Source organism: Trichoplusia ni, chromosome 15 (assembly GCF_003590095.1).
Source record: "Trichoplusia ni isolate ovarian cell line Hi5 chromosome 15, tn1, whole genome shotgun sequence".
Taxonomy (NCBI): Eukaryota; Metazoa; Arthropoda; class Insecta; order Lepidoptera; family Noctuidae; genus Trichoplusia; species Trichoplusia ni.
In genome coordinates this window covers 3190227-3216037 of record NC_039492.1, presented here as the reverse complement: position 1 = coordinate 3216037, position 25811 = coordinate 3190227, and the positions used below count along the sequence as shown (strand labels likewise).

General features: G+C 36.2%; 1 protein-coding gene across 3 annotated transcripts in view; it reads left to right on the top strand.

Annotated features, from left to right (window-relative positions):
- Positions 1-1239: 1239 nt before the first annotated feature.
- The window catches only part of LOC113501514 (obscurin), a 48074-nt gene continuing 23502 nt past the window's right edge, over positions 1240-25811 (top strand). For 2 of the 3 annotated variants that reach the window (XM_026882693.1, XM_026882692.1), the window contains exons 1-9: positions 1240-1301; positions 6186-6356; positions 6695-6860; positions 21370-21462; positions 21646-21948; positions 22631-22784; positions 22905-23888; positions 23974-24729; positions 25092-25337. In XM_026882693.1, the coding sequence (XP_026738494.1) occupies positions 6235-6356; positions 6695-6860; positions 21370-21462; positions 21646-21948; positions 22631-22784; positions 22905-23888; positions 23974-24729; positions 25092-25337 (2824 nt within the window). In that variant the 5' untranslated portion in view covers positions 1240-1301; positions 6186-6234. The remainder of the gene's footprint in view (positions 1302-6185; positions 6357-6694; positions 6861-21369; positions 21463-21645; positions 21949-22630; positions 22785-22904; positions 23889-23973; positions 24730-25091; positions 25338-25811) is intronic. The other variant, XM_026882691.1, reaches the window with a different exon arrangement.

Here is a 25811-nt window from a genome sequence, read left to right as displayed (position 1 = left end):
CAAACTTTCTGAAATGTAATTCATCGGGCCATGGCACCGTGTGCACAATAATCACGCTATGAAAGTTTTAGATATTCTAGACTAGGCTAACGAACCACAGGGCAATGTTCCAGTGACGCCTCGAGATTGACAGCTAAAAGCTTTCAGGGAAATTAGCCCAACTAATCATAGTTATTTTAAGATATTTTAATATGAAGAGTCTTCAAATTTTATGCTTTTATGCCTTTGAGAATTAGGGCTGCAATTAAAGTTGATTGACATTTAAATTAATCGGGGGTTAAATTTTTACTTGAAGTTAAATATATAATGTATAGGTACGAAAGGCCCGTAATGTTGGTTATGAGTATAACTTTTTCAATTCACTTCACTGAAATTACAACAATCAGGAAAACAGTACGGTTTACACCCACCGTGTCCTAGGTACTATATAAATATTAAAAGTGAGGATAATTTAAAATTCCGAAACTCCTATTTATTTCCCTATTTTTATAAGTTTCTAGAAGGAAATAATTAGTAGAAACAGGTAGCTTCCTACCTGACTATACACTGCTCAAAGACGGAAGCCAGACAATTTGTAAGATTTATAATGGGCAGTCAACGTCTACGGACTGAAATATAAATGCCACGATATTCTTAGATCAAAATAAGTAGTGTATGAACACAAACTAAATGTCAGCTAGTCGCTCCAGGTGCCTTTCCCAGAATACCTATGTTAATATAATTTATCGCGCCGAGTGGGTTTCTCGTGCTAAACGCTCATATAAATTATTTACTTCTGTGAGAAACAAACGATTTTATGACACAGGTAAACATAAATTTATAATTTAAAGATCAAACGCTGCTCTACTTTTGGTAATTTCATCTCATTTGTTTTATGTAGGAAAGTTTAAATAGAATTGTCATAAAATGAAAAATAAGGTTAATCTAGAAGGGATTATATTCGTTGCGTGTTGAAAGAAAAACTTCTTCTGTACTTTAGCAGTTGACAACCGTAATAACACAATCTAGATTTACCTACTCTTGCAAACAAATTTTACGGTACGCGCATCAACTTTCTATATACCTATACATATATACTTGAGTTACTTCTAGCTTTACTATTGAATGTAAGTGAATGAATCTCAAATTCCCCGTATAGCTCTCGTTGACCAGTTTCCCCCTGGTTCCAGATGGCTGGTGCGTGTGATCGAGGACGTGCAGGGCGGCGAGCTGCGCACGCGCCAGGGATACGTGCCGGCGCAGGTGCTGGAGGAGAAGCAGACCGCGGAGAGGGACCAGACCGCCTTGGCCGCCAGACGACAGTGAGTATGCCTTCTATACTTTCTCTACATCATCATCCTAACCTTTTCCCAACTGGATCATCAGGAATGGGTATCTGGGCTCGGCTTCTAGAATAATTAGATGTAGCGAAGAACCAGTGTTATACAAGGAGCGACTGCCTATCTGACCTCCTCAACCCAGTAACCTGCAACACGATATCCTTTAGCTAGGCTGGTTGTCAGACTTTCTAGCTTCTGACTACCCGTACCGATTGTTACGGGTTAGGTTACGTTAATTTTGAATAACAGCCGGGATCCGCAATTTAAGGTACCTTCCGAAAACCTGAGGACCACGTAATGGCATACATGATACAGTATCAAGCGTAGCTTAACCTGTCATCAACCAATTTGTGCAGTTATAGCTTATCCACGAGATCCTTTGCTCATACGCTTCCACGTAGCATTAAGAACTTAGCTTTGAGTTGAAGCCCACTCCCAAGAGGTTACAGTAAACAGAAATTTTAAAACGTCTTTCCCAGTGCCGTAACGTCTGAAAAAGCCATTTCAGTGGTGTATTTTCAAAGACTTAAGAAATATCGATTTTAAAAAGTAGAGCTTTGTTTATTTAAATCTTTTTCGCTAAAATGTGGCAGTAATTTCTTTTGGCATTCGAATTTCAATCTTCCATCCTTAAAATATTTAGCAAAAAAACAAACAGATTGTTACAAAAAATCGCATAACATTCTATTTCTCTTAAACCTAATCCGGCGACTGCAGACGTCAGTACGGTACAGAACATTGTTTTTTCGAACTTCAAAAGAATCTTCGATCGTTTGAAAGGATTTCCTCGCACAGTTTTTATCGTCATTGCCGTCAAAGCGAGAAATCAGCTTTCATGTGGACCTATAAAGATTTTATCGATGTTCTTAATTCAATGAACTCTGTAAATCTTTGTGAACATTCACAATGACCGCATTTATTTTAATTGAGTTTTGTTCTACACATTTTGCACGTAATATCATACTCATAATCCTATTGTGGTTACAACACGACTCTTTGTTATTTCAAGTGCAAAAAATAAAGTAACATAGTATTTTAAAAATAGCTGGAATTTGGTAAAACACATAGAATTGTCTCGCTGAAGGTATTATCCCAATAAAATTTACTGGATATTAAAAGTAAACCAATAAACATTTTTAGAACTCTTAGTTTTTTGTCTTTAAAATGTTATGTTTTCATTAACATATATGTTCTGGATTCAATCCTTTGTTCCGTCAACACGTTACCACGTGTAAATCATACCCGTTTAATGATCTCCACTTGGCTGTGCTACCAGTCATAAACTCCTGCTTGCGTACTATAGGTACCGCACTACCGATTACCTTAATATTTATGTGATTTTGATAGCAGAGCTTAATGTGGAACTAATCTTATATAACCGATGTAATTGTTATTGTTTTTGGACGAGTTGCAGTAATCTTGTTGCGAATATACCTGGCAGACTGTAAAATCGCTTTTAGGTTTCTCGGTAAGAACTATTTATTTTCCAATAACGTAAGAATTAGTAAGAGTTCATTTAGTATTGTGTAAAATAAATCTAACGCAAATATAAGCCATCTCAATCACAAAAAACTATTTTGATTTTGTAAAAATATTCTCAAAACTGAAATTCACTTTACCACAAAAATATCAATTAAGTCTCCCTCGTAAGCGTCACGACAGATCATTAACATCCTTCAGTTTTATCCAAACAGCATCACTTGCGCGCGTCAAACACCCGTCAACATAAACAAACGCAACGAGATGATGACTTTAAACGAAGGACTTTCAAGTTATATCAGGAATCAGGACGGGGCATTAAGTTATCAACGCCGATGTAATTTGGCGGGAGAATGTCTTCCGCGTCGGTCGTCGACAAGCTGTCCACTCTCTTTAACAATTTTATTAAATTTTGAAGCTATTTTTATATTTCGTCGCGGTATTTTTACTTTAAAGACATTTAATTAACCTGATATCAGAATCTTTATTTAGAAGTTGAATGAACAATCGTGACGTTTTATTTTGGGCTTCCTTAACTAGGTGAAGATAAAATTAAGTGGCTTAGTTATAGGCTCTACTAAATTTAGGAGTAATTTTTACTTCAATGTAGGTATTGCTAGCTACAGCCGTCTTTAAATCGTCGATGAAAAAAACAAAAACCATTTTTGACCAAAGATTGAATGAGTTTTGTCATTGCCATCGCCTGCCTGTAACACACAACGACATGTCAATTATCAATGATTAGCACCTATAGAAACAGAGCCAAATTGTTAGTGAACGATTTGACAAGCGCTGTACTCTGATATAAACAAATTGAACTAATCTCTAACAGTACTGCCGTAAAGAAGGATTAGCAGGTATTAAGATAGTTGTTTCGTAACATCTCTATAGGAATAAGCCCAAAATGACCGATTTAGACGCAGCGCCATCAAAATACAAATGCAGGAGTAACATTTAGCTTTACTTTCGTAATGAACCTTCAAAATATCAGAAAAATAATCTATAAGTACTTGCCCATGTCTCTCACATTAAAAAATAACGTTAATTCTGAATATCTCATTAATTAAATTTCTCCTTACCAGGCATTGATGGTTCCCTCTTCTTAAAAAAAATTTGCTTGATTTATATATTTAATTAATATGTCAACAGCTTTATTTCATTTAATTTTAAATTCATTAACTTGTTATTTCCCCTTGATTATTTAATAACCTCATTCCAAACCTTCTTCAGTTACCATTATCCCATTTTTATGAAAAATGGCTTCCGCATCGAAGGCGACACATATTTTGTTTGGTTTTTAAGTTCAATAAATGTTGCGCAGAAGGAAATATTGCTTGGGTTAGGAACTCAATAAAAACGTCATAAGCTTTGTATTTGAGAAATTATATTTTTTCATCTGATACAGTACGTTGCCGGAAATATAAAATAGTTTACAATCATATTCATATGGATATCCAAATCTGTACTTTATTAAATATCTCGATTGCCATCTGCGCGGCAGAAGACATCGTTATTCAAAGCCATCATTATGACATTGCCTTAATAGTCCTCTTTAGTAGTCCACTGACAGACCTAGTATTTACGCTACACTACGTCCACGAGTTTAATAGACCTATTTAAGTCCACCAAAACCCATCTCCCAGACAGTCTTCCGAATGAATCATCTCCGCGTCAACAAGGAACACAGCTATCAAGATGCGCAGTTAACGGATCATATAACTCGGTGGAAATGCACGTCTAAAACAGGTCGTAAATCACGAGAACATCCAATTATTCCCGCTTGTCTCGCTACCAGCCCATACTTGCCAGAACAATATTATTATTATAGGTATTTAGTCAAAACTGCCAACAGCCTGTCCATGTGCATTTGGCAGGATTTAGGACTTGTCTTTAGTTGCGTGGTGACAAACGACCTCTAATGAATAGTATAAATTTAAAAGAGGTAATGCATAGCAGTTGTTCCTTTTATCGCAGTCTATTAGATGTATTACACTGACAAAATAAAATACAGTAGTATGTACTTGTTAAACATTTTGTTTCACTGTGTGATCATTATGGATCTACAACATTTCATGGTAAAAGCATGTAAGAAATAAAAGGTCTTCCAATATGAAATTCGAACAGCCGAATGTAAAAATACCTCTCACTTATTTCGCTCTGTCAGAATAGTTTCTGTAATTACGAATACCATTAAAGTTTGTTGCAATCGTAATATAAAATAAACAGAGATATAACAAGCCAAGCATATTAGTATGCATGAGTTATTTGTCTGTTTTCTGCATGACTCAGAAGTACCATATATATCACAGACTTATGTTACATGTGAAATGCGGGCAAAAGTACAACCTAAAGAAGATATTACACTGAGCTATGGGTAGCATATACACAGCATACAGGTGCCTAAAAACTAAATTAATAAACCATCTAGGATTCGCATAGGTATACCCCAAAACTTAATAAAAGGGTTTGGGTTCGTTACGACAATACTTTGAATATACTTGTCCGAATAATTTGAATCTGGTATGAGTCACTCTTGTCTATTAACCTAGTGTATGAATGAGCGAATCATGACCTTCACTGTAGTACCTCTACATTCGCTGTTTCAGAAGCTCCCACGCCCTTACCTCTTGGCAAAGGAATCGCGCGTTCTTTCTCTGACTCAGCTGCTAGGAAAACACTCACTAATTTATTATAATGTTTATCATTTTAACCCTCGTTGTGACGTCATCAGCTGGAGTCGTGTGTCGATGGATTTATTGGTCTATTGATCTTGAAAACGTTCGCTTTTCATCAAGTGCACCCACTATCAACGATTTATCATATTTGCCAATTTTAGAAACGAAACACTTTTATAATGGTCTACTTTGATTACGTTTCCACCTTTAATATATTCTATTTATCCACATACTAGAATAATGAATGAGGTAACTTATAAAAATATCATAATATTTTATCCTTTGTAATTTAGAAAACTCAATTCGTATTTCATCAATTCTGTAAAAATAAAGTAAGTTGTTTATCATGGATTTGTTAGAATTATCAACACACTAGCTGTTGCCCGCGACTTCGTCCCCGTGGGTAGAAGATATAAGTTATGATTTATAGCTGCCCTGTTTTTTCCACATTTTCCATTGTATCTTCGCTCCTATTAGTCGCAGCGTGATGGTTTATAGCCTAAAGCCTTCCTCGATGAATGGTCTATTCAACACAAAAATATTTTTTCAATTTGGACCAGTAGTTCCTGAGATTAGCGCGTTCAAACAAACTCTTCAGCTTTATATATTAGTATAGTATATATATAGAATATATAGATAATACATTTGACTGACCTTTGAGAAGACCGGCCGTATAATATTATGTATATTCTAAAATGCATCTTACCCCCAGGGCCGTGGTACGAGAGCTAGTGGAGACAGAGGAGGAGTTTGGGCGTGACATGCAGCAGGTGGTGTCCCGCTACATGAAGCCCATCGACAAGGCCAGCACCCCCAAGCTGGTGTTCGACAACCGAGAGCTTCTGTTCTCTAACTTCAGACAGATCTGCGAGTTCCATAATACGTAAGGATACTTGATGCTACATGATGGATATCGCAGTGAAATTTTGATTTTCACTTTCTTATTTTGCTAGCATGATTATGAACATTCATTTTTAAAGCATGTGAAATATTCCTCTGTTTAATGCTCTTGCAAGACCATATGACATGAGCTACAATATTTTAAGCTTGCTGTTATATTTTGGTCCCTCCGAAGCAAAACGAAAAAAAATAAAAAATAAATATCTACAACGACAAAGGTTGATGTTCTGTCTACTAGAAGATCTTCTCTGTTTAGTATCAGGGAAATAGTTGACTGTGGAATCATAAAATTAGGTCGGCTTACAAAATACCTTGTTACAGGGTACTGCTAGAAGGCATAAAATACTATGCCAGTGAACCGAAGATGCTTGGAAGGGCATTGCTACGAATGGAGCGTGAGTTCGACAAGCACGTCGCGTACTGCCGCGACGAGCCCAGGTCACAGCACCTGCTCGCCACCGAACCTGTCGTCAACAAATACTTCCAGGTTAGTGTTAACTAAGCAATGTTTTGAAATACCAACAATGTGTTTGTAGGATAGAAAAATATGTTTAGAGTACAAATCTTACTGTTATTAGTCCTCATCGTGTATTAGCGTCATCTGTAGTGTAGATGATAGTACTATAATGATCAAAGTTAGCGCCATCTAGAATTTTGAACATGTACTACAAGCTCGTAGCGTCCAACGCCATCTGTTGATATATTCTTAACCAGTACGACACAGTTTCCAAAGATACTCACAGTGATGATCAAAAGATGGCGTTATGTGGCTATCTGAATGAGAAGTTGAATCATTGTCATTGTTAGTTATTCATATTACTTATTATGATGTAGATAGAATTAGAAAGTTGAACAGATACGGTACTTAAATTCAATCGATAGTATGACTTTATTTTTTCAAGAATATTTTCTTTCTTGGCATGAATGTTTTCATGATGAGGTATGCTTAGTCCTTAATATAGCTGAATTACGACTCCGCCCAAACTTTTGATCTGTAACCCCCAGCACTTTGATGGCGTGAAGATAGCCGGGGCGCCAACAGGCTCGAGCGTTAGGCACAGCGCCAAGAACTAGAATAGTTTAGATGCCGCCACATAGCATCGGGGTATGAGTGCTGTCAATTTGACCAGTCATATCGAGGGCAATCACACTATTTCGGCTATAAACATGATAATATTAGAACATTCTGGCTTGGAAAGTGACAAATTGACACAGTAAATCAGCTGACTATTGAGTTACATATGGTTTTCCACGGTACAAACGTCATCTCTCATTCTATATTGTAGAGACATGCCTGACAAATGTTTGACAAAGCAGCCCTCAGAAACCAACAATATATAACGAAACATCAAAATTTACAAACGTAATATTGGGACCAGCATCAGAAAGCAGAAAGCTTTTTGGGATCTAAGACGATATTTGTTTGTGTGTGACTAATAAAATGTACTATATTTTGAATGCTAAAACTGCTTTAGATTTGGTATCATGTGATTTTATCTCCGATGGTTCTATGTTAAATTGAGAAGAAATCGAAGAACTACCTTAGCTCGTAAACCTTTCCATTTTATTAATTTCATAAATCCTGCGTAGACGTGGACTACGCAAGATTATTCTGTAAAAGGGTTACACGCGTATTTTGATAGTAACTGTCGTGAGAATGATTCATTATTAAATGATGAGAGGCGGGATCGCGAGTCGAACCGCCGCGTCTGCTCATGATTAAGGACTCCGGTTGGGTCCGAAACTAGTCGGGCTACCCCGATAAATACGCGTGAGTAAACCGTTACATCATTTAATAAGGGTTACACGCGATTTGTGGCTTCTCCATCTCCACTGCAATCGCTTTAACGATGAACAGAGCATCTTCGTAATTCAAAAGTAAAGGAAAAATAAACTTATTAGAACCGAAAGTTAAAAATAAACATTTTAAATCTATCTGTAACGTGCAAAATTCGTGGAGCTGTCTATCTCAAAATAATTTTGAAAATGCACAAAAAACGCCGAAGGCTTACATTTAAGGTGACACCACAAGGATACTATATTAAATTCATTCTTCAGTTTCGTACATCAAATGTCAAGTCGTGACCCTCATAAAATGTATTATAATACCGAGGTGACTTCAATGTTCTAGCTTAACGTCCTTAAGATAGACAATAGACAGACGAGTAATTGCTTATTTGCATAGAATTACTTAAACACCTGACAATAAATATTTTGGGCCCCGAGCTAATCACAGATAATTCCTAAATCGGTTTTTGTGATGTGATACTTTCCCTTGAGCGAAACAACCATGCTTAAAAATAAGTGTTGAGGAGATAATAATAATACTCCTAAAACATACCCAATACGTAAAACCTAAAAAAAACGAAGCTCATGCAAAAAATGCTCCACTTTGTTTGCAAATTTAATCACCTCTTTAAATAACTAACGATAGGTAGTAAAAGTTAACTAAAACCACGTGAAACAATGTACGGTTTTAGAGCACAATAAATCAGACATAACCATGGAATACGTAATCAGTGAGGTACGGAGCTCACTGTTTACATTCGCGTAATGGATTTATGCCAAGTGTGGAACTGTGCTAGCATACCTACATATGTACGTATCTGACTTACTGAGAATTTAGCGCGAGTTCCGTATCTAGATTTGAACTATTTTTAGTAGATAAATCAGGTTAAACGGAAGTCTGACTGTTTATTTACTTAATGATTGACGACTTATTTTCGGTACAGAAGCAATGTGTTAATTTTGTATTTAATGTTTTTTCAACCGTATGATCCACAAAATAATGTTATAAAAGGTAGACTGCGAATTAAATACACCCCCATTGTTTTTTTTTTGAAATTAACTTAGACTTACATTAACCTTTTCATTTTCTGCAATCTTTTAATTGTAATCGAATACGCAATAAAATGAGCAGGGTCGAATTTAGGGGTCCAGAGACCTCGGAGCAACAAAGGAGTGAAGGCCCCCCTGCCCCAAATTATTTTCCAAATAAAATGAACAATTTTGTAGGTAAAAATGGCTGTAGGTAAAGGTAAAAGCGAAAAAAAAATATCAAAAAGATGTTTACTAGTTGAAATTGGAACGTTTTTTTTCCGAAGTCTCTATTGTGGAGGCCCCCTGCTTGTGAAGGCCCCGGAGCTTTCGCCCCCGTTCCTCTAAATCCGGCCCTGAAAATGAGCTATTATGTAAAGAACTCTGACCAGTTTGGCGACTGCGCTGTTTAACTCTAGAGTTGGGAAACAGGTCAATGCTTAAATGTTTAAATCAACATAGTTTGAACTAACTCACATTTAAACATTCAAAGGAAATGTGGGGGAGTCAATTTGCAAAATAACGTGACCCAAATAAATCACGGGGAGCGTTCAGAGTTTTATGTTTAAACAAAATAATTTGGTTTCAACTTGCTGTTCTCACATTTACTCCGCAATTTTAAGGTTACAGTTTAATAATTAAGTTCAACCAGTTATTTACATTCTTCAAATTTGTTACAACTACTCTACAAATTAGTTCAGCTGAACTGTTACATCCACGGTGGTTTCACGTGACTCCCAATAACCGATTTAAGTTCAGGATGTTTACAGTACAGTCAAAATTGAATAAGAGAGAATACTCTACAAAATTACATAAAATATTTAGAAAACCAAGGTACGAAGCGCTTTTTTAGTTTCTAGCCGTTTAGTATTTAATCTACTACAGAAACCTAAAAATTTATTTCTCATGCCTAGTCACAAATATGACAAATATAACCAGGCGGATTAAGAATACAATCAAGTCCTACATGTCGAATAGTCATCACCGCTGACTCAGCTCTAGAAATAAATGATGATGATTCTTTTCTATATCCTTTGTAAGAAGTTCACCGGTTAGTCATAAGAGCTAATGACATTTTTTCTTCTATGTAGGCATAAAGTTTCAAAGCCCAAAAGTGGCCAGTGACTCATGACGCAGAAATATTAAAGTTGCTACCGTCGAGACGTAAATCATGAGCCTTTAATATAATGGTTATACGAAATAGGTGTAGAGAAATGCAATAAAAGTCAAAAATGTTTTGACTTTATTGCATTTTGTCTTGACAAAATCAAAATCAAACGGACCTTGTCAATACGATAACAAAGCTTATGATGCTTTCTAAAATTTGAGCCTTTCATCAAAAATTCTTAACAAGAAAAACGTTATAATATGCAATTCGGACTCGCGGTTCAATTCGATTTAAGCACCAGTTCAGTACAATTTTTCCGTTTATGTTCCGTTAGGGAACTCTAAAAAAAATGTTTTTCTGTTTTGTGAATTTTGTATAATTTAAACTGTGGGTCTTCTAGTAACTTCAACAAAACAATATTTTCAACGAATGTAGACCATTGCTCGACCGGTTTTACAAATACAAACCATTTTAAATTTAAATTAAACCATTCAGAAAGAATTACCATTTTGCGAGAACTGTTTACAACTTGCTCGTGTAGCCCACGTAGCGGCTTCGTGTAGGAGTCAACGACAGCTACGTCAGCCGTAGCCCATTCGTAGTACCTTCCAGAAGCTACAAATTATTTTGGAAGCGATACAGTTGATTATGCGTCAGCTCAAGTGGAGTTTCGTAACAATGTTTAGGTCGACAAAGTACTTAATATAGGTTTTTAACCACCAATTATATCTACTCAACCATAGAATATTCGAAAGCATGCACATGTTTTTGTTAGTGTTTCTCATTTCTGTGTCAATTATAATCTTTCTTAAAGCTTCCACTGTGTTACATAGACATAGTAATACATAAATCGCGTATTGACCGATATAACGAAAAGTCCGATTATTTTATTTATTAAAAGTACGATTAATTCTTGCCTCTTTAGAAATTGATATTTCTTCTAAATTAAAATATTCCACACATAAACATAACTTAAATTATCTATGTTTGAGAGTCTAATTTCAAGACGTATTTAGGTAGTTATACTTGAGTTGCACGCTGTATGACAATCGATTACTTTCTGCCAAAGGGTCAATAGCATCCGCCCAAAACAACAACGCCAATATTTATGCATCGCATACGCATACAATGTATTTGGCACCACAATCGCATTCATTCTGAATTAATTAATATACCAATAACCGTTCCCATTAACCTCTGTCGTAGTTTAAGCGTTCAGCGTTCCTCCAACAAAGCTCCAGTTCCACGCCCGTAGGTTATATGTCGGCAGCAAGGATGTTTCAAGGTTTGTTTGTCGACCTTGCTTGGCCACGAGAGCCGCGGCGTGTTCCCCGGCTGCTACGTCACCGGTGAAATGGCGTTATCCTCTAAAAATCATCGTGTGTGCGGGTGTTCTATGTTTAGCGGGCGCGCAGCACAGGGCCAGGAGTGAAGCAGTCGCTTGGAAGACGCGGACGCGACCACCTCGCTCGCTCCAGCGCATCTACGACCTTCGACCACTCGTCCGAGTGAAGTGTGTGACTGTGATTGTGTTCTCGTGATACCTTTGCCGCGCTCAGGTACGATACACCAGCACAATTAGCGTCGGACGCTTATAATTAGACCGGCTATCGGCTGTGGCGAAAATATCGTGATTTTTCCCCCTCGGTTCAATGTTACGGGTATAGTGTTACAAGCAACGCGTCTGGTTTATTTCTAGTGCTGCGTGGGTGGATGAGTTTCGCGGCAATCTTATATTTTTCTGCTACGCCGCCGCCCCGCTGTGCTCGGTGAGAGCGGCGCGCGCGCAGGATGTGCGCTAAAGCTGCGCACGATGACCTTGACCCAATTTTTGCATATGTTTTTAGGGATACCGAGTGCTAATTATATCTTGATTTATATCTCTACCTGTACAAACACATACATGTTTCATTGTATCTTACAAATGTAAATTGTAGTCACATCACTGCATGAACGTTCAATAAGGTTTGATTCCAAAACATATTCGCAAAAACAAATATAAATAACCTTGTTGTCAAGCGGTTTGTTATAATTCAATATTCAAATGAGACATGAAATAGAAGAAATATAATTATTTGATTTGATCCACTCCATTGAGAACAATAGAAAAATATTTATTTGAAGCGATAAAACACAAATAAACGCCGTTATGAACAAACATTCATAGTTACTCCAAGTATATTATTAACACTTTGTTATTTATCTTGCTAGAATTTTATTTTATTTCAAACATTTACACAATTCCGTTACCTTTAGTTCTGCAAGGACGTACTTCAATATAAAATAATCTTTCAACAAAATATTTAAGCTGTCGTCTGAAATCATTTATTTTACCACATTGTTTTACTGAAGGAACGTTTCAAATCAAGGCGAGGCTGTCCGCCACTTAACAAAAATAATAGAAAATTTCTCTTCAAACATTTTTTTTTTCAAATCATTGGATGGGCTCCATCGCACATCGGTTATTTGTTCTACAATCGACTAGTACGATTGTAAACTTTATTGCTTTCTCATAAAGAGTAAAATGGATTGCTACAAAATCAATGAATGCGCAGATGTAATTCAGTCATTGCCCTAATTATTTATAGTTGTTACGACATCGCGATTTTTACGCTAATCTTGTACGATCAATTTATATTACAATCCACCGTCTACTTTCTGCAAACGAAATAATATTCAATTTGTATTTCTATGACACATTACTAACATTTAATGGACGCTAAAAAGAAATAAATACACATTTTTATTCCATCAGCTGTCCTGTTGGAAATATTGACAGCTCACGTATTTAATAAGAAATTTAAACCAATATTTTTTTGTAGCAGCAAAATCTGCAAATCGGTAATCGTAAATTGTATTTCGTTTGTTTGTGTAGTAACAAATATTGTTGAAACCACCAGTTGTTAGCGAAACAGAGCGAATCTAACCCAATATGTCAAGGTGCTCTAAATATATTGTCATCGAGACTTCAACTAAGCAGGAGTGTTTATGTTCTACTCCGTTATTATATTATCTAAATCACGGCAAAAAGTTGTTTACGATTATATACTGTTAAAACTATTGAAAGTTTAAGTGTTGGAAGTAAGTTAAGTGAACACTGTAATGATTGGAGTGCGATAATTTGCAAAAACTTATAAAATACAAGTGCTTTGTGACGGTATATGTGAAAGTTTAGTGACTATTAATCCAAGTTAACACTCGCAAATCTACCGTCTATTAACTTTGTATTAACTTTGTGTCAGTTGTCAATACCACAACAGGTCTATAATTTCGCTTCTAACTGCAACGTCTCGGTGGGTTTGTTCGGTAAGCCTGCCTTTCGTGCACACAGTGGTGTAGGTTCGTATCCTACGGCGAGCAAAATCTTTTTGGGTTTATTTCGACATTCCTGTACTTGACAGTTCATTTATACGATGGCAAATTGTGATAACTGCGAGTTGCCAGTCAAACAAATTGAAAAAATAATTTGTTCCAATTGTGACAAAGTTTATCACCACCTATGCGTCAACCTGAGCGCGTCAGCGTTTAAGAAGCTTAGTAAGTTGAAGCGTTCTGCGTGGAATTGTCCGAGTTGTTTATCTAAGCAGCCATCTGATAAATCCCAATCGGATAATATGGTGGATAGTTCTGATGATGAGAAGAATAAAATGAATGACATAAGACGCATTATAAGAGATGAAATAAGGAACACGATGCGTCTTGAAGTTAAAAGTATGATCTGTGAACTTAGATCCGAAATGAATGATATTAGAAAACAATTGGACGAGTTGAAGCAATCTAGTTCCTTCGATATCTCTCAAGTTAATGATTTAAAAGCAGAATTTCGGAAAGTACAAACTGAAAATACCGAGCTTCGTTCACGTAACTGCGAGATGGAAAAAACGGTGGCTCAGTTGACGGCGCGACTAAACTCACTGGACCAGAGTATGCGTGATGCTAACCTGGAAATCCACGGCTTGCCAGAGAATAAAAATGAGGTGCTACCTAACGTTATCATAAAGTTGGCCAATGTTGTGTCATATGCACTAAAAGATGGTGACATTTTGAAGTGCGTAAGAGTGGCTAGTATGAAGAACGACAAATTACGCCCTCGCTCTGTTATAGTAAAACTAAGTAGTCCTAGATGTCGTGACGAATTTTATTCAGCCGTGACAAATTATAATAAAGCTCACAGTGAAGATAAGTTAAATTCATCCGTTCTGGGTTATGGTGATAAGAAGGTCCCAGTATTCGTGTCTGAGCACCTCTCCCCGATTAACAAATCTCTACACGCTGCAGCACGTCTTAGGGCCAAAGATAAATCTTATAAGTTTGTTTGGGTCCGATATGGTAAAATTTTCGTTTGTAAGAGTGAAAACTCAGGAACCATATGGATCAAAGACGAAAAATGCTTAGATAAAATTGTTTAATAATATAATAATTAACAAATTTTATAGTAATTAATTTTTAAGTTACATTTTTGTAGTAATTGTAATGGATAGTATTTCAATATTTTATCAGAATGTGAGGGGTATGAAAACGAAGTCGCATGAAATTCTTATGTCAACTTTAAATTCAGACTATGATATTATTTGCTTGACTGAAACCTGGTTGGACGGCTCGTTATCATCCTCAGAATATTTTGACCAGAGATATACTGTTGTAAGGCGAGATCGCAGTTCTCAGTTTATGGATTTGTACTCTAAAAATTATGGTGGTGGTATTCTTATAGCTATAAGTATTAAATTTAAATTTGTTCATAAAACGAATTGGCAAACTACTGTTGAAGATGTGTGGTTGTGTATAAGCTTGGGAAGTGTCTGTATGAACTTGTGCGTAGTTTATTTACCGTCCTATATACCTAGCCATATCTTTGAGCAATTTTTCATGCGAGCTGAAGAAATTTGTTTAAATGATTTAGATAAAACTACATTGATTATAGGCGATTTTAATCTTTCTAATGTCAGATGGACGACACACCTTGACGATCCCTTTCTAGGAGCCAGTGACCTTAAATCGTTAGCATTGAGGAACTTTCTAAGTATTACTGGATATACTCAAAAGAATTTTATCAATAATACGAATAATAATATCCTGGACCTCGTGTTAGTGGATGAGAATACTGGCATCTCTGTCACCTCTGCGCCCCCCATTAGTAAACCCGATTCACATCATCCACCCCTTGAGTTAACTCTTGATAAGTCATATCATTCTAATTTAAGTCATAATACTTCACAGACCAAATATATGTTTATGAAAACAGATTATGAAGCGTGTGTTCGTGATCTACGTCTCGTTAAGTGGCAGGAGTACTTTCATTTGAGCTGTAATGAGTTTGTTCAGAAATTTTATAATATATTATGGGAAATTATTGATAAATATACTCCAAAGGGCAAACCTAAAAACAACTGCTATCCCGCTTGGTTTACAACTTCTTTGATTAAAATTATCAAAGAAAAACATAAATATAGAATTAGATTCAAAAAGTTCAAAAACCCTCGAGACAATGACGCTTTTGTTTGCTTACGCATGCAAGTTAAGAAAGCATTAGAGATCTGTTTCAAAGAATATATAGAAAGAATTGAAAATGATTTGAAGACAAATGTTAAAGCATTCTGGCGGTATACTAAGACTAAAAAATCTTATCGGGGTATCCCTGACCAAGTTCACTGGGGTGATCGTGTTGGCGAGGGTGGAAGCGGGGTGGTAGATTTATTCGCAGCGTATTTTGCTTCCGTGTATGCGGATGTTCAACCTTCTCATAACTTGTCTCCAGGAGTATCCTGGTCTAATTTCAGTGTTTCTTCTGTTAACATTACCGAGGACGACGTTAGGAATAGTATAAAAATATTGGACTTGAATAAAGGAGCAGGCCCCGATGGACTACCTCCTGTATTTATCCGTCTCTGTATAGATGCCCTTACTAAGCCACTGCAATTAATATATAATAAATCCCTTAAAGAAGGCACCTTTCCAGATTTATGGAAAATTGCACATATCATCCCCATACATAAATCTGGTACTTTGAATGACGTGACTAATTATAGACCAATATCTATTATATCACAGTTTGCGAAGATATTTGAGGGTCTCATATATGCTGCACTTTACTCCCACCTACGTCATGTGCTTAGTGATAGACAACATGGTTTCATGTCCAACCGTTCCACTATGACTAATTTACTTATTTATACTTCTTTTATTGCCGACACTTTTGAGGCCAGGGGTCGTGTGGATGCTATTTACACAGATTTTGCAAAGGCATTTGATCGCGTAGATCATTCAATTCTTAGTTTAAAATTAAAACATGCTGGTATTCATGGTTCTTTGTTGCGATGGTTCGATAGTTATTTAGTTAATCGTTCTCAGCTTGTAGCGTTAGCGGGTTATGACTCTGTACCATTTATTCCTAGTTCTGGTGTGCCTCAGGGTTCAAAACTGGGCCCCCTACTCTTTTTAGTATTTATAAATGACCTATTAGATAAAATGAAATGCAACTGTCTAGCTTATGCCGATGACTTAAAATTATATTACAGAATATCGGACCTTAATGATTGTCTGAAACTTCAGAATGATTTAAATGTCCTTCAAAATTGGTGTTTGAACAATAGAATGACGCTAAATGTTAATAAATGCCAGACAATAACATTCACCAATAGATCAAGTTATGATAAATTTGATTACCATATAGAGGGAACTGTACTTAACAGAGTATCTGTCATACGTGACCTAGGAGTACTTTTCGATGCTGCATTAACTTTCCGCCATCATATAGACAACCTAGTGACCAAGGGTAAGAAGATGCTTGGATTTATTTTCCGAATGTCCAAACCATTCCGTAAAAGCACCAGTATTATTATACTTTTTAATGCACTAGTAAGAAGCTCACTGGAATACTGTTCCACAATCTGGTCTCCATATTACTCTACTTATGCTGATAAGGTTGAATCTATTCAGGCTCGTTTTGTTAGGTATTTGTGTTCAAAGAAAGGCATTCGACGATCTATTCCTGATTATGGTGACAGAATAAGACACTTTGGGTTGTTAAGCTTAAAAGAAAGGCGAATTCATTCTGATTTACTGACTCTTTACAAAATTGTAAATGGCCTTCTTGATGCCCAGTTGATAGAAGGTTTAAAGTTCCGATTTGACCGACGTAGTAAGCGACATCATCGAGTTTTTGAAATTCCTACATCTACTTTGAATACCACATTTAATAGCCCTCTTACACGTATGGCAAGATTATATAATGAGAGGACCATTGTGACAGATTATCCCATCGATATATTCTTTATGAAGTTCGCATCATACAAACGCTCTCTACTTAAACAGTGTGAATAGTGCCCATTCGTTATTATTTTAATGTGTATTTTAATTTTAGTAGCTTAGTTATTTTTGTGTAAGTCTCAAATGAGTTTCATGTTTTAATGTCATGCACTCCTGTAATTTGTACAATTGCTTGTGCTTTCAATTGTTTGATTATTGAGGTTTTGTATAACATTGGGTGATTGTATTGTTGGTGTGCTTATTTTTAATAAATAAATAAATAAATATGGCCAGTGTGTGCGGCCGCTACTTTTGATTTATTATCGTTTTAAGTTTTATTTGAAAAGCCATATTTCATTTCCATTATTTGTATTTTGAATATTCTAGACTATTTTGTTTTCACATTACACAGTCCAACAATTGAATAATATACTCAGGCCCGATCTTTCAATCGTCAGATAAGTTTTATCTTAGGAATAAATATGGCCGTTTGACATATTTTCTATACAAAAACTGTCAAAACGTCATTCATATTCGTTGAATAAAAGTTATCTGGCGATTGAAAAATCGGCCCTACCTACTAAATTGTTTTATACAAATTATTTCAACACAGTAAAAATAGCCATAGGTATTGGGTTCATTAAACTTTTAATGACTATTACATTAATGAAGAAACTTAAACACTTCTGCCATTCAAAATAATACTCAATCTCTTTATTTTCCATCCTACGTTGTTTATGATAACTGGTGTTGACGTAACAGGATTTTGCAATCTCACTTCAGTGGCTGTTATTCACTAATTCTGACGTCAAAGTCTGAAGCTTAGTAATCTGCTATTGCAGTGTTTACATTAATGTATCAGTAGGCAATAATTGTGAAAAAATGATGAACATTTCCTTTATTTCCTTCAATAATTATGTATTTCTTTCCGATTTCTGTCCACTGGTCTGGTATATTGTCTCTTCGTTTGCTAATTTCTGATCAACCGTTAAAGTTTTCTGAAGTATAAATAAGTTCGTTTACAGAAAATTAAAAGTACGAAAACAAAAAAAAACGCCGTAAATTATCCCACATCTCGTATAATGTAAATCTTTCATTTAACGTGTTGAGAAGAATAAAACAGATATAGAATACACAATGCCAGATGATTATATACAACATTAACTACCAATATCAACACTTGAGCGTCTGGACGGTGAAATATTTGTAGTGCCGCAGTTCGGAAAGTTCAATCTCATAAAGTACCTGATGTATTGCAAATCAAAGCTATTTCTATAGTGGTTTCTTAGGTTTACGCGAATGTTAGACATTGAAATGAAACGACTTTTACGGATTTTATCGCGGTTTAAACTAAAACCAAAAATTAAACCGCGATAAAATCCGTAAAAGTCGTTTCATTTCTATTTCTATAGACTAAATACACGTATATGTATGTATATTATACATATAATGAGATCAAACCCGATTTTTATAATCGGATCAGATCAGAACTTGAAACGAGAATTGGAGTCAATGTGGTTGTGTTTACGAAATATGGTGCCAGTATCAAAACAAATAGTTTGTGTATCGTCTGATACAATTTTGTATTTTATAATTGTTTTAACCTGATTTTATTTGATTCCTTGTAAAACGCTGGTACTTAGCTGAATACGGTTAGACTGGAAGCCGACTCCAACGTAGTTGGGAAAAGGCTAGGCCGATGACGATTCTGAACCTTTATTTGAATATCAACTATAATTTCCAAGAGAATATAGTTATTCTACTGCCGTTACTAGTCCCGTTGGCATAGTGATATTTCTACAACCGATGTTAATAAATAATGGTCAAGTGTATGGGAATTAAATTTCGATTCGATATGACTTTTACCTGTCATCTCATCATCATCATTTTTGTTGACTTTAATTAGCTTTGCTAGAGGGTCTGATAACTGTTTGTAAATATAAATATATTAACAAAATCTTGAATTCACAGTCACTACTCTTAAGGTGTAACCTGTGCCACTTCTGACTGTGAATTAACAACACAAAAAGAAGAATGAGACATTATAATGCATTGGAATCGTTTACGAGATTGTTTCTTTTTTCAAGTAAACGAAACATATTGCAACTAAAGTGCTCGAACCATTAAACGTCACGTTAATTTAAATCTTTTATAACTTAGCAACAAATAGTTAAGGAATTGCAACACCATGTCAATATTCTTGATTACTGGCTTTTGAGGTGGTGCCAACATCGCGCGGCAATTAGTGTGACATTCAACGAATGCTTTAGACACATGTCGCTTTAATTATGTACGTTCGATTTGACTAGACAAGCATATTCGTGATATTTGAATGGCAATAAACATTTATTGGTAGGCTTACTGTGAGTTATGATGCTCATAAGATCTCTGTCGATTTGTGGTTACTGTTTATCTATTGTTTTGCATGTACGAGTATGTTACTTAAAATTAATTTGAATGAGATATCGCTACTCATGTGTGCTACTTCGTTAAAACATAAAAAAGCAATATTTTTTTATCTCCTTAGATATTTAACTTATGCATTGCAATAAGTAACGTGATTTACAGATATTCAATCCATAAAAATAAATTAATACAATTGTAAATTGAACGAAATCTCAAATTGTAGAAAAATATTTTTTACGACCTCCGTGGTCGAGTGGCGTACGCACCGGTTTCAAGGTGTCGCTAGCTCTGAGGTCCCAGGTTCGATCCCCGGTCGAGTCAATGTAAAAATTCACATTTCTACATTGTCATGGGTCTGGGTGTTTGTGGTACCTTCGTTGTATCTGAATTCCATAACACAAGTGCTTTAGCAACTTACTTTGGGTTCAGAACAATGTATGTGATGTTGTCCGCATTTATTATTATTATTATTATTTATTTTAAGTACTATTTCGCTAAATTTTCACTATATTTCATTATCTTACACAAATATTAAGACATTGGAAAGTAAAGATAACTCAAAAGTTTTGTTTCACGACCTAGAAAAATGTTATTAATGTCGTCTGTCAAGGCCGGACGAGAGAGGTTCAAAATAAACGTTTATATTTAATTTGATGTCACATAGAATCATGGAGAAATGGAACATGTTCCTGAAATAGACGACTGTTGGACTATTCACGCTGTGCTTGACAACTACGAGTAAAATATTAAATGCTTAAATAATAACAATCTTCAGGTGATTATTATAACTTTAATATAAAAACAAAACAACTTGCGTTTTTATGCCTTTTTTAATAGACTAAACAACTACTGCTACAGATGTTGTTGATGAGATCTGCAACTATGACACGTTATTATTTAAGCACATATAAAACGAAATCGGCGCAGTTACAATATTAATAAAGACATGCTCATAAACTCATGAGCCGATTCGAGTGATCTGTGATGAGATATGTACTCAAATAGCAGAATAACTATAAAATGTCAATAAAAATACAAAAAACTACAGACATTAAATTAATTACTTGCGTGAACCGGACTACTGAAACGGGCGGATCAGCAGACCTACAACCTAACCGCTTCCTATTGTTGCAAGTCTATAAGTTTCAAAACTCTGGATTCTTGTTCATCGCGGTAGTCGGGCAGTACACAGTACACAGTACATAGTACTTTAAACTTCATCGGTGTAACAAATCATTAAGTTCTATTTTCTAAAGCTTCCAAACGAAGTGTTTTGGCAGAGATCAGCGCGGTTCACAGTCAGTGCCGCCAAATTGTTGCTATTTAATAGCTATACAAAGAATTTCGTTGTTATTTATAGATTTTATTGCTAACAATCTTTGTAACTTTGCGTGACCTAAAAAATATTTATTGTTCTCAGGATTTAGCAGACAAGCTTCGTGACGACAAGGGTATTGCTGAACATTTGAAACTACCGATACAAAGAATCAACGATTACCAACTTCTGCTAAAGGTAAAATATTTTGAAACGTACAGTTTGTTTTACCATTTTTGTTTCCGTCAAAATATATGAGCGTTAAATGAACAACGAACTCTTTCTTCTCTAAATTACATATTTTAATATTGGTCGTAGTATATTTATTGTATTATGCGTAACAAATTGTCCCAGTTATGGATAATTTCTATCTTAACACAGGAACTAGTCAAATACTCCAAACGGCTTGGCGAAGACTGCACCGACCTTCAGAAGGCATTGGAACTTTTCCTAAGCGTTCCGAACCGCGCTACAGACAACAAGTTCATCGCGAGCATCGAGGGTTTCAGAGGGAACATCTACAAGCTTGGCCGTCTCCTCACCCACGACTGGTTCACAGTCACCGACTCCGAAGGGAAGTCCAGCGAGAGATACCTGTTCCTATTCAAAGCCAGGATCCTCATCTGTAAAGTCAAGAGGGTGTCTGATGACCGTTCTGTCTTCGTTCTCAAAGATATCATAAAGGTCAGTTAAGCTTGTTTCGCATATTGTTTAGTCGCTCTTATATTTTGCTCTACAAGTATTATTTTAACCATAATTAGTTTGCGACGTGTGTTTTTTATCTACGTTATTTACCTACTAAACTGCCCAAAAAAACGGTAAACTTCTGTATTTATTTACGTTTAACCATAGCATTTTAGCACATCCCTAGCATTTACTCGTACTATGATAACTTTGTTCAATGGCTGAACCATTAACAAACTATTCTCAGCTCGCTTATGCTTTCACACTTCCCAGAAACGGCCGACCTACACGTTTCTAACTATATCTCCATTCATTAACAGCTTAGCGATCTTGAATCCAACTCCAAAAATAGATCAATCCAAAAAATAACCATTTGGAAACACTCCAAAATTTCATGGAATGTAAAGCTCCATATGACAACAAAACAATTTATACTTCTACTTTGCATAAGCTGTCTTCAAATTATACAATGTCACTTGTAAAGTCATTGAAGCGTGTATTTTAAACGACACAGTCTTAGAAGAGAGGTATTTATGTATTTTCCAGTTCATTGCTATCAAACAAAATGTATTTGTTGTTCTTGATATTTTTTATGCTACTTGTCAATGTAAAAACATCTTAATTCAAATATTGTTATTAAATGTTTATAGTGATAATAAATATTTATTTGTTTCTTTTGTAGTTACCAGAAATCGAAGTCAAAGAAAACCCGGGAGAACCGTTAAAGTTCGAACTTTGTCACAAAGTTCCACCTGTTAGCTTCACACTTGCCGCCCACAAGGAGCAAACAAAGACCAACTGGCTTTCTGAAATCAGAAAACACGCCAGTGACGTCGGTAAGCAAACTATATAATACGGACAATTATTATGGCATGAGTAATTACACAGTCTGTTTTACACTAACGCTGTACAGAGTCGACTCGATTTATTCTCATACTGAACTATCTTATTTTCAGTTGCTTTAGCTGAACACGCAGCGGATGACCTCCAATTAGAACCACCACCAGAAGCTATCTCAGCAGAGGTTGAGGAAAAGAAAAAGAAAAGAGAGCACACAGAAGTTGCGCAAGCAGAAGCTGTTCAAGAAACTAAGGAAAAACGCTCCCGCGTTGAAGAAGTTAAAACTACTGAGGAATCGCAACTTAAAAGTAAAAGGAAAGCTTCAACTGAAAGTGAGGTTGCGCATAAAATATCCAAGTCAGAAGTAACTGAACTTTCTTCAGTAAGCGAGGCGCAAGCATCTACCAAAGTTAGCTCAGTCAGCGCTACTTCTGTAAAAGTTGAAAGCTCAAAAGTCACAGAGCATACTGCATCCGCTTCACAGTCGGAACAAAATAGCCAAGTCACTGTGACAGCGGCAGCATCAGAGGTCAAAGTTGCACAAGAGACATCTGTGCAGTCAGAAAAAACATCTGTTCAAAGTTTAGCTGTCGAGCAATCGTCATATAAAGCTGAACAAGCTACTGCTCAAAAGACAGTAACTCAACAGTCTGCAGTACAATCATCTGTAGCTTCATCTGAAGTTCAAACAGCATCTACCACTCAAAAGTCAGCGACTCAAGAATCTAAAACACAAGAATCAATACAAGCTACATCGGTTGAACAACAGTCTTCGTCTGTGGAAGAATCGACTAAGCTAGCGACAGCTACAGAGCTTAAGACTCAAACATCTGTTAAAGAAACAGTAACAGAACAGAAATCAGCCGAAACAGTTTCAAAATCATCTGTTGTTCAAGAAACAACAACTGAAGTTAAGGAAGCTTCTGTTGTCTCATCTCAACAGACTACTGATGTCCAAAAAGTAGAAGAAAGTACAGTAGAAAAGACAAGTGGCGCAGAGACTAAAACTCAAGTTTCTGGTAACGGTCAAACTGTAACCGCAGAAGGAGCTGTTGAAGACGAGATGTCTAGGTACAGCCGCAGTTCGCGGCTCTCTGGAGGTAAGATAATAATTTAGTTTTTTACATAGAGAAGCGTCTTACTAAAAGTAAAATCTTTACACAGTTTCTTCTAATTTCCTTATAGAATACTCCAGTAGCAGCCGAAAATTATCAAGTGGAGGTCGCTATGAATCATCGTCGACCTACGAAGGTAGCGGACTAACATCATCTTATTCACGCCGTGAAAGCGGCGCGCGTTTGGAATCCTCCAAGTATGAGTCGGGAGGAGCCCTTGAGGGAACTGCCTCCTCTCGCTATGAATCTAAATATTCATCTAGAACTGAAGGAGGATCCAAATACGGAATTGAGTCTAGCTACGAAAGCAAATCGGAAGCCGGCTCTAAGTATGGAATCGAATACGATTCCGCGAGCAAGATTGATAGCATAGCATCCAAATATGGAATAGAAGCTAACGCTGAGAGCAAAACCGAAAAGTCTAGCTACGCCATCGAGGGAGACTCCGCCAGCAAAATTGATTCCATCGCGTCGAAGTACGGATTGGAGTCCAAATATGAAAGTAAAGTAGAAAGCTCTGCTTATGGAACTGAATCTGACACAACAAGCAAAATTGATAGCATTGCTTCAAAGTATGCGTCGAAGAGGTTCAGCATTGAGGCTAGTGCTGATGGCGATAAGGTCGAAGGTGTTACATCCACAACCGAGAGTAGCTACGAGGCTGTCAAGAACGGCGGCTCCACATATGAGAGTAGGCGCTCGAAGAAAGCTATCGCCAACGGCTCAGTCAGCACTGGCTATGAAGCTACTAAGACAGTGTCTAAATCTGAATCTCAAGATGGAAAACCAATGTTCACGAAGACCTTAGAAGGCCAGAATATTGAGCGTAAGTCTTTGCATCCGAAAGTAGAACACCTCACAATAGAAGTAGACACACCTCTTAGTGCCTGTACATACTGCTTGTAGAAACCTAACGTACACAACACATTACTTTAACCACGCTTTAGACATTCAACATTATGTTTCATCTAATTCAAAGAGTTTGTACGGTGAATCAATATAGATCGATGTTTCATAATTAAATAATATCATTTTTACAAAAAATTGACAAAAAAAATGTATTGCATTTCTAGCTATTAAAATAAAGATAGATTTCGAATGAAAAGGATTAGGTTTTAAAAATTGAGTCTTATTATAATAAAATGAATCCGTACGAACTCTTCCTTTAACCAATTTCTGACTCCTCAGCTGGTGAAAATGCTATCTTCGAATGTTTACTGCGCGAATCAGCTGATGTGAAAGTAACATGGCTGAAAGACAACAAGCCTTTGACTGACCGTCTGATGGACCGCTGCTCCATATCCTATGAGAACGATGGCAGCTTCAAGTTGGAACTGAAGCACTGCAGGGAAGACGACACCGGAGTGTACACCGCCATCGCCGAGAACCAAAAGGGGAATGCCCACTGTACCGCTCAGTTAGTCGTACAGGAGTGTGAGTCTCGTTTTTGTATTAATTTAAGGGTTTAGGGAAGGAATATCGCAGGGAATATTTTTATTGAAGACCTAAGTAATGATATTTTAACCATAGTTATTTTCATTACTTTTTCTAAACCCGTATGAAATTACAAAGTTTCATTAAAAATAATGAAGGTATCGATCGTTTATTATTTAATGACTGTTTGCATGTCTCATCGCGAAATCATCGATTAAGACATTGTAAGGCGTATAACAAGTAGTTTGATATCTGATCAGTTGACTCTTTAATTTTCCTGTATTTTGCACTTATTTAAGATGTTGTACACTATACTGACTCAAGTAACCTTAATAATATTTATAACTGACTCTTATTACATTTGAGGCACGATACAAAAGACTTATGTATATATTTAAAGCTACATCTCAGTACTCACGCATAATATAAAGACAGACAATATTTTTTTGCATTGAAGCAATAAAATGCTTAAGT